Source organism: Microtus oregoni, unplaced genomic scaffold (genome assembly GCF_018167655.1).
Source record: "Microtus oregoni isolate MIOR12 unplaced genomic scaffold, Mior012 000016F_ref0000370, whole genome shotgun sequence".
Taxonomy (NCBI): domain Eukaryota; kingdom Metazoa; phylum Chordata; class Mammalia; order Rodentia; family Cricetidae; genus Microtus; species Microtus oregoni.
The window spans coordinates 3,496,509-3,510,158 of NW_024543075.1; the positions used below are offsets into that span (position 1 = coordinate 3,496,509).

General features: G+C 46.0%; 1 protein-coding gene across 2 annotated transcripts in view; it reads right to left on the reverse strand.

The window, feature by feature from the left end:
* Ap2a2 (adaptor related protein complex 2 subunit alpha 2) overlaps positions 1-13,650 on the reverse strand; it is a 67,123-nt gene that overhangs the window by 21,716 nt on the left and 31,757 nt on the right. For both annotated transcript variants that reach the window (XM_041666336.1, XM_041666338.1), the window contains exons 3-7: positions 12,978-13,120; positions 11,643-11,836; positions 7,945-8,074; positions 4,987-5,088; positions 611-719 (exon numbers count right to left, since the gene is read on the reverse strand). In XM_041666336.1, the coding sequence (XP_041522270.1) occupies positions 611-719; positions 4,987-5,088; positions 7,945-8,074; positions 11,643-11,836; positions 12,978-13,120 (678 nt within the window). The remainder of the gene's footprint in view (positions 1-610; positions 720-4,986; positions 5,089-7,944; positions 8,075-11,642; positions 11,837-12,977; positions 13,121-13,650) is intronic.

A 13,650-nucleotide genomic window follows, 5' to 3' on the forward strand; every position in this document is an offset into this window, starting at 1 on the left:
TCAGCCTCACATTCCATCCACATTACATTTTTGAGATAGGGACACTCACTGGGTCGTGCGTCTTGCCAGTAGCTTACACTAGATCCTCGTGTCTCTGCTTCCCTGCTACTAGGATTACAAGTATGTACCACTAACCCTGGCTTTTAGTTGGTGCTTTAGATTGAACTCAAGTCCTTGTGTCTGCCATGCCAACACTTCACTAACTTGACGTCGCTCTGAAGCACCTCCTAATAAACTTTCAAATCTAATAAACAAGATATTTGGCTGGACAGTGGTGGTGCACACCTTTAATCCCACTACTCGGGAAGCAGAGGCAGGCAGATCTGTTTGAGTTCGAGGCCAGCCTGGTCTACAGCTAGGGCCGTTACACAGAGAAACACTAAATGGGGGATTGGGAATCTAGTAAACAAAATTTTGATCAACTGAAGAATTAAATTTTCCCTCATGAGGAATCTGGAGTGAATTGTCATGGAGTAGGGGCTGCACAGTGCACCAAGGAAGGGGTATGGAGAATGCTACTTGGGAGGCAGTGCTATTAAAACAACAACAACAAAAAAAAAAAAAAAAAAAAAAAAAAAAAAACACCTAGAAGGACTGCAGGGAACATTACCTGGGGGTGGGTAGCACTGCAGTAGTCTCAGAAGTTTGACTGACAGCCAAGGAGCTGGGACAAAGTAGTAAGTATAATCCTGAAGATCTGTTGATGCCGACGTCACAATCTGTAAAACAAGTGAATGGATAACAGGCACCATCCTCAGGAGTCTCTGCGTGACCCTTAGAAGAGCCACACTGGTTCCCTGGCCCATACCTTCTGAGAAGTTTACAGTGTTAGCTATTTTCAATACTGTTTCCTGTTTCCCCTTGAAGAGAAGCTGGCATGGCCAAATCAGTTCACATTGAATGGGATGTTGCATCCCGTCTAGTGAAAAGCTCCAAATGCTCTCTCCACAAGGGCTATGGTGCCCCGAGACACAAATGACCAAGGCTGCTTCCAAGCAACAACCAAGCAGAAACCATTCCTTAGTACTAAACACTGACACCTGAAGAAGGAAATCTGTCTTTTGTAGGATGGAAAATGAACAAAAGTCTAAAAGTGCCTCAGGTTCACTCAGAAGGGACAACCCAAAGAGCTAATGTTGTTCTGACCCACAAGAAACAAGCCAGGCTAAGGCCAGGCATTCATAACTAAGACTAAGCCTCTATGTGTGCTTTATTTGGGAGCTGGGTGGTGAGCCCCCCGAAAAGAGTTCAAAGAGTAAAAAACATCGCACAACAAAATAGGAAAACAAAAGGTACTGAGCCATGTGGCTAACATAGATAAGAATAATGGGTTAATATAAGCTACAAGAGCTAATAAGAACCCTGAGCTAATGGGCCAATCAGTTTATAACTTATGTAGACCTCTGTGTGTTTTTCTTTGGGATTTACTGGCTGTGGGAACTAGACAAGACAGAAACACCAACAAGCAGGCCCTCGTGTTACACAACCTCATCATTAGGAAAATGCAAATCACAGGATACACCCCCATACCTGTGAGTAAAAGCAAGAATAAAAAATAAAACATGCCAGCATAATAGCAAGGTAGTAGGTACATACCTACAATCCCAGTACGGGGGGGGGGGGGGGGCTAGGCTACAGAGCAAGACCTTCTCTCAAAGGGAGGTGGGGAGGGTGGGCCAAATGGTTCAGTGGGCAAAAGGACTTGCCTCACAAGCCTGACAACCTGAGATCAATCCCTGGAATCCCTGGAACCCATTAAAGATGGAAGGAGAGAGCTAGAGAGATGGCTCAGTGTTTCTTCTAGAGGGCCTAAGTTTAGTTCCCAGTAGCCACATCAGGCTGCTCATGACTACCTGTAACTCTGTCTCCATGGGGATCTGATGTCTCTGCTCTCACATGTACATACCCACATGCAAACAAATATGCCTACACAAAATTAAAAAAACCCTTTAAAAAAAATAGGAGAACTTAAAAGTTGTCCTCTGACCACCAACATGAATCATGATGTGCATACATATAACACACTAAAAGACACACATTGGTGAGGATGTGGAGAAATTAGACCCGTGTGTACCGTTGATGGGATGTAAAATGGTGTAGGTACTGTGCAAACAGTATATCAGTTCTTTAAAAAATAAAATTAGTATATAATGCAGCAATTCCACTCCCCCCAAAAAGCAGCATGCAGGAGACATTTGCACAGTCACATTTACAACAGCTCCATCCACAGAAACCAAAATATGGACATAGTCCAGCATCCAAGTAGCCCAAGTTAGCAAAATACATGAGACAGAAATTCAGAGCTGAAGAGATATGGTTTAGTAGTTAAGAGAACATACTGCCTCAAAGGAATGTGCTAGACTTTGTTGACTCCCCATGGAAAATCTTACTCCCTCTGAGAAGTAGATGAGGGGTGGGGTAGAGGAGATGGTGAGGGGAGGGAGAAAAGGGACTGGGATTGGTATATAAAACAAGAAAAGATCATTTTTTAAAAAGATAAATTTTAAAAATTATAGCAATAGACACAGCTTATGGATCTTTTTAACACCAATGAACTATAAGATTTTATATGTATGCCACCACACTACATATATATTTTTTTTTTTTTTTTTTTTTTTTTTTTTGCTTTTTCGAGACAGGGTTTCTCTGTGGCTTTGGAGCCTGTCCTGGAACTAGCTCTGTAGACCAGGCTGGTCTCGAACTCACAGAGATCCGCCTGCCTCTGCCTCCCGAGTGCTGGGATTAAAGGCTTGCGCCACCATCGCCCAGCACTACATCTATTTTTTGAGATAGAGTCTCACTATGTAGCCCTGGCTGGCCTTGAACTCACAGAGATCTGCCTGCCTCTGCCTCCCAAGTGCTGGGATTAAAGAGTTGCTACCAAGCCTGACCCCTCAAAAAAAAAATTTAAGCAGTTGCATAATGTTATATAATAGTTAAAATACAAATTTGGTACAGTTCAGCAGTGGAGTATTTACCCAACATACACAAGGTACTAGATTCAATTCCCTGAACATAAAAATAAATGAATAAATAAATAAAGTAAGAATATTATATAACCACTGAGAAGAGCATTTTAAACATAAAACAGAGCTGTCAGTCTAATATAAGGCGTGGGGGAGGGGGGGTGACTGATGATGGAATGGCTGCGGCAACAAGGTCCTGGAACAGCTTCCTCAAAACCTAAAACTAAGGCCAGTAGCAGGTGGATGTCATGGCAACTGAAACACCATTCCAACTCTGAAGGAACAGACATCCTTCCTATCAGCATACTAGCATGGACACCCACTCTCCCCTCAGAACTTCAAAAGGGCAATCTTTCTCTTCCACTTACTGATGAGACCAAGAGCACAATTCCCATTAAGAGGAGGATGGCTGTGTTGTAAACTAAAATTGTGCTTTACTTCCAGGGCCATTGTCTGTTTTTGTTTTTGTTTTTTTGTTTTTTTGTTTTTTCATCTCGGGTGAATTCTAAAAGGAAATACTACAATAAGCAGAGGGTTTAAAAAAAAGAAAATTTTGTATTGCATCATAAAAAATTTTAAAAAGCTACAAAGGTTACAGAGACACCTTGTTTGCAAAGGCAAGTGACACCACAGGACTTGGGGGTAGGGACCAGATACACAGATGATTTTTTTTTTAATTTATTTATTTTACATATATAGTGTTCTGGGCACCAGATCTCATTATAGATGGGTGTGAGCCATCATGTGGTTGCTGGGAATTGAACTCAGGACCTCTAGAACAGCAGTCAGTTCTCTTAACCTCTGAGCCATCTCTCCAGCCCTACACAGATGATTTGTAAGACCACAGACTGACTGGGAAAGCTCCAGAGAGCAGTGTAGGCAGAGCAGGAAGTAGAACTCTCACAGTAGAAGTTATCCAGTATGGTCCAGGATATTGGGTCCCTCACATCTGTACAGTGCCAACTGTACCACCTAGGTGTGGCCTTACAGCAGATGACTTCACAAGCAGGATTTACCATGCTGACTAGAGGAGGTTCAGCAACTTAAAGTCTCTAACCAGCGGACTCTGCAAAACAATGCCCTGGTAATGTATCTGGCTGTGGAGGAAGGAATATCAGTTCAAGGCCAGTCTGGACTACACAATAAGAGCCTGTCTCCAAGCAACAAGAAACCCAAATAGCATGTCACACCAACTTCTACACATAGATCAGGGAAGGCCATATACACCCACAACCTTTGAAGAATAACAAAGGGTAAATGGTGGCAAGTTGTCTGTTCCAATCCAATGCAGCCAACAGTGCCAACAAAACCCACATGAATGATTCCCAGCCTCAATGACCAACGGGCCCTATCACAACAAAATAAAAGGCCAGTGTGAGCAACCTCAGGCAGTACCAAAGCAGAGGAGCCAACCACATTACTGAAGATAGCACAGCAGGTACTACAGAAGCTACTGAACACCCCACAGCCTGGGCAATGCCATGGAACTGGGCTGCTCACAGTCAGCCACTATTGATGGTCTCCAAGCAAAAAGTAACAAAAGGCTTGAGAGACCAGGGATGACTACACTGCCGTCCACTGAACTGTCACTTCTCTGCAGGATCAGAAAGTAATAACAGCTACTCCAAACATAAGTGAGGGGTTTACACCCAAGGCTTCTAGACAGACCTTGTAAAATAAACAAGCCACAGACCCACTGACAAAACCTGAGACACAAAGTCAGAGCCAGTCCTAGCTACAGTGAAGGTGGGCAGGGAGTACACCAGCTAATGGGCTCTCCCCTTTAGGAAAGGAGACAGAAGAATGCTTCGCACTGGCAGCTGCCCCTCAACATGCACACTGGTAGGGCAGGGTACTTCTCAACCAACAGAAAAGGAAACGTCAAGGACTGGAAGAGGCAATTTTCACTCTGAAATTTACAAAGCGGGCCAAATATCCTGCATTCTAAAATGTAAAAATTACTTCAGTCAAGCAAAGAAGATCAAAACCACCCTGCTATCTGTGCCCACCATGGACTTACTCTGCTCAGTCGAGAGACGGCTAGAGAGACAGAAGTCTTGAACTCCTCGGGATTCTTCTGGGCCAGTGTGGTGATGAGGCTAGTTGCAGCAGTCACTACACCCTGAAAGACAAAGACTCCAATCAGGAGGCCCATAGGAACCACAGGTGACAGGACATATAAAATGCAATCTATAGTACACAGAGTTCCAGGCCTGCCCTAAACAACCCATGAGGTTTGCAAAACTGAGACAGGGAATACCGGCTTCTTCTATTTCCACCTTCTCTCTGGAAACTGGAAATCTAGTCCAGTTTGGTCAAGATACTTGCAGATGAAGCAGGGTTGGAGCTGGAAAAAGTGTGTGAGCCCTATTCTGTCCCCATCTGCTCTAGTTGCTTTCAATTTAAATCACCATGCCTAGTGTAGTGGGAGACAGAACCTTATAGCTCATTTGAATTTTCACAATCCTGTTGTATCTGAACTTGGATGGGTCCCAGACCCAGGGCTCCCTTGCAGAGACCCCACACCCTACACCTGGGCTCAGATTGGAGCAGCTGAAACCCCAGTGCAGCATGGCAGTTACCCATAAGGCCTTAAGTCTACCACTGTACCAGGAAAACAAACAACTGTGTCCAGCACATTATCTCTTGAAAGATTTTGGTTAAGAAATTCCTAGCCAGGCAGTATAGCACACCTGTAATCAAAGTACTGAAGAGGAAGAGGAAGAAATGTTACTTCAAGGCCAGCCCAAGCTATGTAGCAAGACACTAGCTCAAAACCAAAAGTAAATTCTGTCAGGAATCAGGCACTTCTGGGTTCCCAGCATTTGGAATAAGCCAAATCCAGATGAAAGGTAGCTACTCAAGCTATGTGCAAACACCTGACTATTGGCCACCAACTCAGTCTCTCTCCATGTCATGGTTTGCGCTTGTGTGGTCTCACAGGAAGCTAACAACAAGCACACTGCTATATGGTAACACATGGCCCTCAAATATCCCCTGGCCTCATTTTGCTCCCTCTCCAAATCTCTTCCCCAGGTGGCAGGTTCAGACCTCATACCTCTAAGTCATCTGTTCTACCTCACCACCCTTATGGGTCATCAGAGCTGATCCCTGCCTTTCCACCAGTAGATCCCTCTTCTAACGGCCTTTGTGTATTCCTGATCTCACCTGCAGATCCTTGGCCTTGAGATTATACACTGTTCTCAGAAGAGGCCACCAAGCTCACTATAAGCAGGCATCTGACATCTTAACCAGAATCCCCGAGCTTGAGGCTAGGACAGCAGTGTCTCAGGCCTTCTCCAGTGACAAAGCTAGACATGGGTTTGGAGCAGCTGAAAGAACAGCATGCGCAAAAAAAAAAAAAAAAAAAAAAAAAAAAAAAAAAAAAAAAAAAAAAAAAAAAAAAAAAGCCGGGCGATGGTGGCGCACGCCTTTAATCCCAGCACTCGGGAGGCAGAGGCAGGCAGATCTCTGTGAGTTCAAGACCAGCCTGGTCTACAGAGCTAGTTCCAGGACAGGCTCCAAAGTCACAGAGAAACCCCGTCTCGAAAAACCAAAAAAAAAAAAAAGAACATCATGCCATATCATGCCATGCAGCTGAGGAAGGCTGAGCATATGGATATAATGCCCCGTCCTTTTTGACTCTGAACTAAGTTCCTACCACAGCCAAGATGCTAGGAAAATAATATGCATGTGAAAAACCAAAAGCAACCAAGAAATTGGAGTCAAAGAATCAGTATCCAGAGAGGTGATGTCCTGGCACCAAAGACCCAGCCTTTCTACCTGGAAATGACTTGATGGCCATGGCAATTTGACTGTAGGAAGCAAGAAATAACTTCTGCCAGAATTCTACAGACAAAACTATCCACAGAAGCTGCTGAACTAGAGCAAATGCTGCTCAATGCTCCTCACAGCTGGCTCACCCGCACATCTCCGTGACACGTGGCTTTCACAGCCTCTGAAAACCTGGTTGAAGTCTGAACACTATACTTTGACAATGAGAATCTTCATCTTTCTGAGCCTTGGTTTCTTCAGCAGTAAAACTGGGAAATCCCTACATGGTGTTGGTGTGCACCTTTAATCCTAGCACCCAGGAGGCAGAGGCAGGTAGATTTCTGTGAGTTTGAGGACAGTCTGAAAGAGTTCCAAGACAGCCAAGACTATACAGAGAAACCCTGTCTCCAAAAATAAAAACAAAAACCTGGGAAATTCCCATTGTTTACAATTTACCAAGTCTACTGACAGTGAACTACCGGTTCTCTGACACAGCTGATGGCCTCTAGCAACACCTTCTGACCCCCAAGTAGTCAAACCTGCAAGGGCTCAGCTATGTGCACCAGTGCTCAGGACCCACTCACAAACCAGCATTACTGGCTCACCTCCAGGGCCCTCCGCCTTCTCTGCACTCCCTGCAAGATCAACTCCTATCTCAACAAGCACAACACAGGGACAGTGTGAATGGCTGCCATTGCAGAATAAAATGTCCACTGCAAGCCCCATGTACTGTCCTCTGAATGTTCATATAACAATCTTTAACTTTCACAGCAGATTCTCCTGGGGTGGGGAGATAACTAGCAAACACACTTGCCTGACTCCCAGTCATCAGACTCACTTGCTCAGCAGTCCAAGCACAGAGGCCATGGCCCACAGCCAGAATCACCATTATAGTCCTCTTCTACAAAATGTGTAGCTTAGTAAGACTTGCACACTGAAGCTTAACCAAGAGGTGGAACACACCCATCACAGCCCCCACACAAGCAGCTTATAAGGACATAGGTGCTGAGTGGGAATCGCCCTGCATAGAGGGAATCCCTGGAGAATGTCTTGCTGCAGGGAGATGCTGGCAGTCTGTGTGCCTGGCTGCAGAGGAGACAGTACATCACCTCCATCCTCCTGAGAACCTCAAAGGGCCACTTCTACAACACTCTCTGAAAAGCTTATTGAGTGGTTAAGAGTGGAATGAAACACAGACACTTACCAAGTGCTGGTCATTGAGGAGGTGTACCACTCGGGATGTCCAGTCGCCCATGGGAACTAGGTCAGGTGATGTCCTATACAGACGCAACAAGCACAGGGCTGCACTTTGCTTCACACTATCCATAGTGTCTCTGGAAAACAGACATCATCAGTCAGTCAGGAGAATGGTGGCCTCTCAAGGTACCATAGGTTAAGCCAATCAGAGCAGAGCATGGATCTGCGTACAGAGCACATCAGGTTCACCAAGAGACCAGTAGGTCAAGAAAGCCTGCACAGTTCAACATGCCAGCCCTGCACAGGTCATTCTTAAGGACAAAGATCAAGCAGGAATCCAGCCCACAGGTAAAAGCCTACATGTTTGCTCTCTGGCCTCCAAAGGCTTCAACTCTCATCCCTTCCTGGACACTGAATATGCAAGATGGGCTACAGAGGCCAGGTATGTCTATGACACTCCTCTCTGAACCATAGGACTCTTCCCCCTCTGCACGCAATTCATCACAGCAAGAATGAATTGGAGGCCTGAAATACCAGAGAGGTTTCTACACAATGTGTCCTGCCCCACTACTCTGAGGAAGCAGGTTCAAGTTGTCTTGCCGTGGTGAAGAAATGCGGTCTCTTTTTCTTTTGCTTTAGATTTTGTCATTGTTTGATGCAGGGTGTTGTCATGTATCCTACACACACCTCAAACTTAAGATTGTCTTGTCTCAACCCCCTGAATGCTAAGATTACAAGGATATGTTACCGTGCCCAAAGCTAAGACTATCTTAAGAGGAAGCACGCTTGTGTCCTGGCGCAGCCTGCAGCCTCACATCAGCACCTGCTGCAGCTGTGTGTAAGCTGTGTATCAGCTGTTGTGCTCCCTTCCTCACCTGACACGCAGCTGCTGGCGTCCAGTCACACTGTGCTTGAGAGGGCCTGAGGCAAGCAGCCTCTGGGGTCAGGGAGTGCTGTCCTCTCTCCACTCACTCCAAGGCCAAAAGTTGTAAGTGGGTGCAGACACCAAGCAAGAAGGCAACTGTTTTCTAATCTGTTGAAGACAGGCGCTCTGGGGGCTCCCCTTCACCATACCAGACCTTGCTAAGAAGTAGGAAAGAGGCCAGGTGTAGACCTAGCACTCAGGAGGCAGAGACAGAAGGATCCCTGTGAGTTCCAAGCCAAATAGGTCTACATATTAAGACCCTGTCTCAAAAACAGTCAAATAAAGCCAGGTGGTGGTGGTGCACGCCTTTAATGGTGCACTCGGGAGGCAGAGGCAGGTGGATCTCTGTGAGTTCAAGGCTAGCCTGGTCTATAAGAGCTAGTTCTAGGACAGCTAGAGCTGTTACACAGAGGAATCCTGTCTCAACACCCCCCCCCAAAAAAAAAGTCAAACAAACAAGCAGTGGGAAAACAAAACAGGTTGGACAAGTTAGCTGAGAAGCGAGCATCCCCAGAAGAACCAGAACCTGCCAGAGTCCTTAGGGCTGAGGAGGAGCTGTGGCTATGATGAAAAGGAAAAGAAGGGCCGGTGGGCCCTAGCTCAGCTAACTCTTGGTTATTGAATTTTTATTCCCAAATAAAACAAAAATCAAGAGGAAAACCTTCTAAATCTCCCCCAGGATTATTCCAATGAAGAAAATTACTACTCTGAATAACTTTGGCTTATGTGTAGTGCTGGGGATGGAAACCAGGGTTTCACATATATTAGATAACTAAGCTGCAGTCTAGCCTAAAAGTCCTTTTAGATACTCATCCCATGAGAAGAGCAGGCCCACACCTCATTCTGGCTTTATATCAACCCTATGGGAGCCACTGGCAGGTGCCCTCACCGTAGGCTACAACTGCAGGGTCTGTGCAACAAGAACCATACTTGTTTCTACACATTCAACCAGGGTGCTGAACCAGGAGACCATCTCCCCTTGTTCCCAAAAACCTCAAAAAAAAAAAGGAGCAAGCACCTGCCAGCTCAGAGGTAAGGACACAGAGCACCCTCGTACACCCGCTGAGCCCAGAGCAGCTCCCACCTCCTGTAGGTATTCTTTCTGATCCTATACTGTATCCTAGAGGACCGATGCCACCTCTCACCTCAGTACCACATCCTAACTGCTGCATCGATCATGATGTCATCTACATCACTGGCCTCCCATCCCCAGGCGCCACTCTAATCAGAACTGTGCACAACGGTGCACAAACACTATTCACAGAATCATCCAGTGTTCACTAGGATTCGCCTCTTGCTTACAGGGTATCATGGTAAGCTTTGCCTACGAACTGGCCCTACAGCCCAACATTCTCCAACTGGGAGGTATCACCTGTCTTCTGCTAAAAAACCTTTACTCAGCACTGGGCCTTGGGGGTCATTGTGCATGTGTGCTTGCAGATTTCAGAAAATATGCCTGTTCAATGTTTTTCAAGGATTACCCTGTCTGCATACTCTCCATTGAACCAGCCCTGTGGCAATGCCAGAAGGCAGCAACATAACAGAGACATCCAAGCCAGAAACCCTCATGGAGCACAGCAGGCAACACAAAGGACTCCATGGTGACTACTAGGAAGAAAGGCCAGGGAGGCCTTACTAGCAGCTCACACTTGCATTCTGCCCAACTTCCTTTTTCTGTGGTCTCAGCTCTAGCCTTTCCTCTACCCCAACACCCACTGTGGTCTCCTACCTTAGGTACCCTGCTGTTCTCTATGATTTATGCTTAAAGTCTACAGTAATAAAGCCTTCGAGTTCCCACTGCTGCTCAGCTCTGTAATGTTCGTCATCATCAATCTCCCATGGTCCACACCTACATTTCCACAGGACAGTTCTTTCCAGCTTGGCTCTTCTACCTACCTATGCTTCACATCACTCAGGGCTGAGGTGCCAAGGCTAATGTAAAGCTACACCACAGCACAGCAACAGAGGCCTGCATTGTTCTCTATTTTGTGTCTGTGCCATGTGTAGGACATTTAGTAGTATCTTTGGCCTCTGACTACTAGTAACAGAAGTAGGCCCTCCACTATGAAAACAGTAAATGCTCTGAGTCTTTGTTCAGTGCCAGCCCCATCCATTACCCCAGATAGCTGACTAAGTAGAGAATGTAGGTTAGCTCTGACCTATGGGACCCCCCCCCCCACCTATACTCCAGCTTCATAGGCAGCAGAGGGCTGTGATAACAGCTCCAAGAGCCTTGACACCCCATTCAACTCACTAACAACTATCCTATCCTGTCTTCTAGACCATGATGAATGTAACCACTATGTCTGCAGATGGCTGGACAACAGCATAAAGCACATGACCAGGCAGAGGCTAGCCTTGCCTCTGCCAACCCTGAGACCTGACACAGCTCAGGGCTGCTTCAAACTCTTCCAAAGCAGCCCTTTGGCACCACTTGACAGTTCTCCAAATGAACTGAGGGGAGAGATGATGCAGAATTCTCAAGATACAAGGGTTTGGCCTTTGCCCCAATGCTTCTGGGAAGGGATGAGACTCAGCGCTATGACAAACAACTTTGTTTCTTTCTCCTTAGAGTTCATGCAAGGCTGGAGTTCTCTCTGGGCTGTCAGGCTAAGAAGGGTTTTCTTCTATGATCTGTTCTAAGTGTCAATGATCTCAGGGAGAGAATATGACAGTACCTCTGGGCTCTATACTAGGGCTTTGTGATGTCTCACACTACACATAGTGAAGTGTGTTCAGACGGAGAGCAGGCTGTCTGTCAATAGTACCCAGATACATACCCTGCCACGAGGATCTTGGGGATCTCTCCAGCGAAGGCCTCCGCCATCTCACGGCTACCCACATTGGCAATGCAGTGCAGGGCCAGGCCCATAAATGTGGGGTTGCGGCTGGCCAGGTCATTCTTGATGGCATTGTTAATCAAGCGGATCAGTTCGCTGTTCGAGTTCACCAATACAGAGATGAAAAGGTAGCCCTGTATTCCCAGAAGGCAGGGACAAAAAGCTTATGACAAGACGCCTAACACACAGTGCACAGATAAGCAAGCCTGGAAGGTCTCAAGCACCATCCCAATGGGTGCCAGAGAGACTTGTCGCTGAAGACAGTCCACATTCAGACAATGTACCAGTGAACGATATTTTTGCTACCATTCAGCTCTGATGCAACATTGCCATTAAAATGTGTGCATAGTCAGAGGCTCAAGGAAACCAGACCACCTAGTCCTTCCCCAAGCCTCACTTCCTTCTCAATAGTTCACACGTCTATGTCCAGAAACCACGGTATACTCAGATCAGGATGGGAGGGAGCTGTCACTGCAAGAACCAAACCTGGCACCGTTCACTAATAAATATACATACATGTCTGCCTAGAACCCTAGTTTACTGCTATCCCCTCCTCTCTCAAGTTTATGCCCACTGCTACCTCACTACCTGTTCAGACCCAGTCTCATATCACCATTCTGTCACAAGATGGGAATGTGGAGCCTGAAAACACAGAAGGCTAATTTTCTTAAGGAAAATCCTATATTTTGATTTCTGTAAGTTAAATTTTTAAAAAATTTTTAGAAAAAAGAGAAAGCTGTTAATTAAAACACAAACAGCCTTACCACAAAAGAAAGCAGAGCTAAAACACCAAGCCTGAGCAAGTCTGAGCAGACTGAATAGCAGGGACCCTCAACTCTAATGCAGGGGAGGACAGGAAGGAGACAGCACCTTCTATGGCTTTATTTCTTGTCCCTGTGGGTGCAGATCCCATTTCAGACAGTCATGCAAAAGGTCAGAGAGTAAAGTCATGACTGGTACTGTACTCTCTAACAAGGGCCCTTGAAAAGAAGGCAATAAGGCCTGTGGGTAGCAGACACAGGGGTGTAAACACAGAGAATCTACCAGTCTAAGCCAACAGAGCAGTGGGAAGAAGGCCACCCCATCAAAGTCTATCCTTGGCTCCCTAGAAGCAAAGAACTAAGTTGGAATGGACACAGCTCTTAGGTACCAGCACCAGGCAGTAACATGGGCCAGATGCAAACGTGGTTAGTACCCAGTATGGAACAAAGTAGAAGGAAGAGATTCTACAAACTGCACACAAGGTACAAGGCCCTGCCCCTCAACCATACTCACAATCTGCTTTTCCGTGTATCTGTTTGAGCTCAGAAGATTCACAGCTTCCATGTGTCCAAAGTCAATGTCATGACCAAGGAGAAAGATGAAGAGCAACTTGCAGACATACTTCTTTTTACTGTAGCCATCAAGAGCCTTGTCACCTACAGAAAAGGTGAAGAAAGGTTTATATCCAGTGGGCAAGGTGAGGAAGGCAGAGAACTGTGTAACAGAGTAACAGACTGCAGTAAAGGTCTCAAAGAGGACACAGGCCTCCAGTCAGACATGCAGCTACAGACGCAGGCAAAGCAGCTATCTCACCGGGTAATCATGGTGCACACCAAAAACCAGAATACCTTGCAGTTAGTGTTCTGTTGTACCCAATAAGACCTGCTAGTGCCTGTCAGTGGAACCTTGACCTCCTTCAACCTGCCTTGGCCCCCAAAAGCCCTGAAGGGATCTATCTGCAAGCCCTGCATAAGTCATCAAGATAATCCTTTAACCAGGCTTACTGCCTTAGGCAGATACACTTACTATAAATTATCTTCCATTTCACAACAATTATGGGGCAAATCACCTAGCCATAAAACCACACAGACACAGTCCAGGAACACGTGGCATGGCTGAACTCCCTCCTGATCACAGCAATCAGGTTCAACAGGAGACTTACTAGAACACAAAAGCTCCACATGTA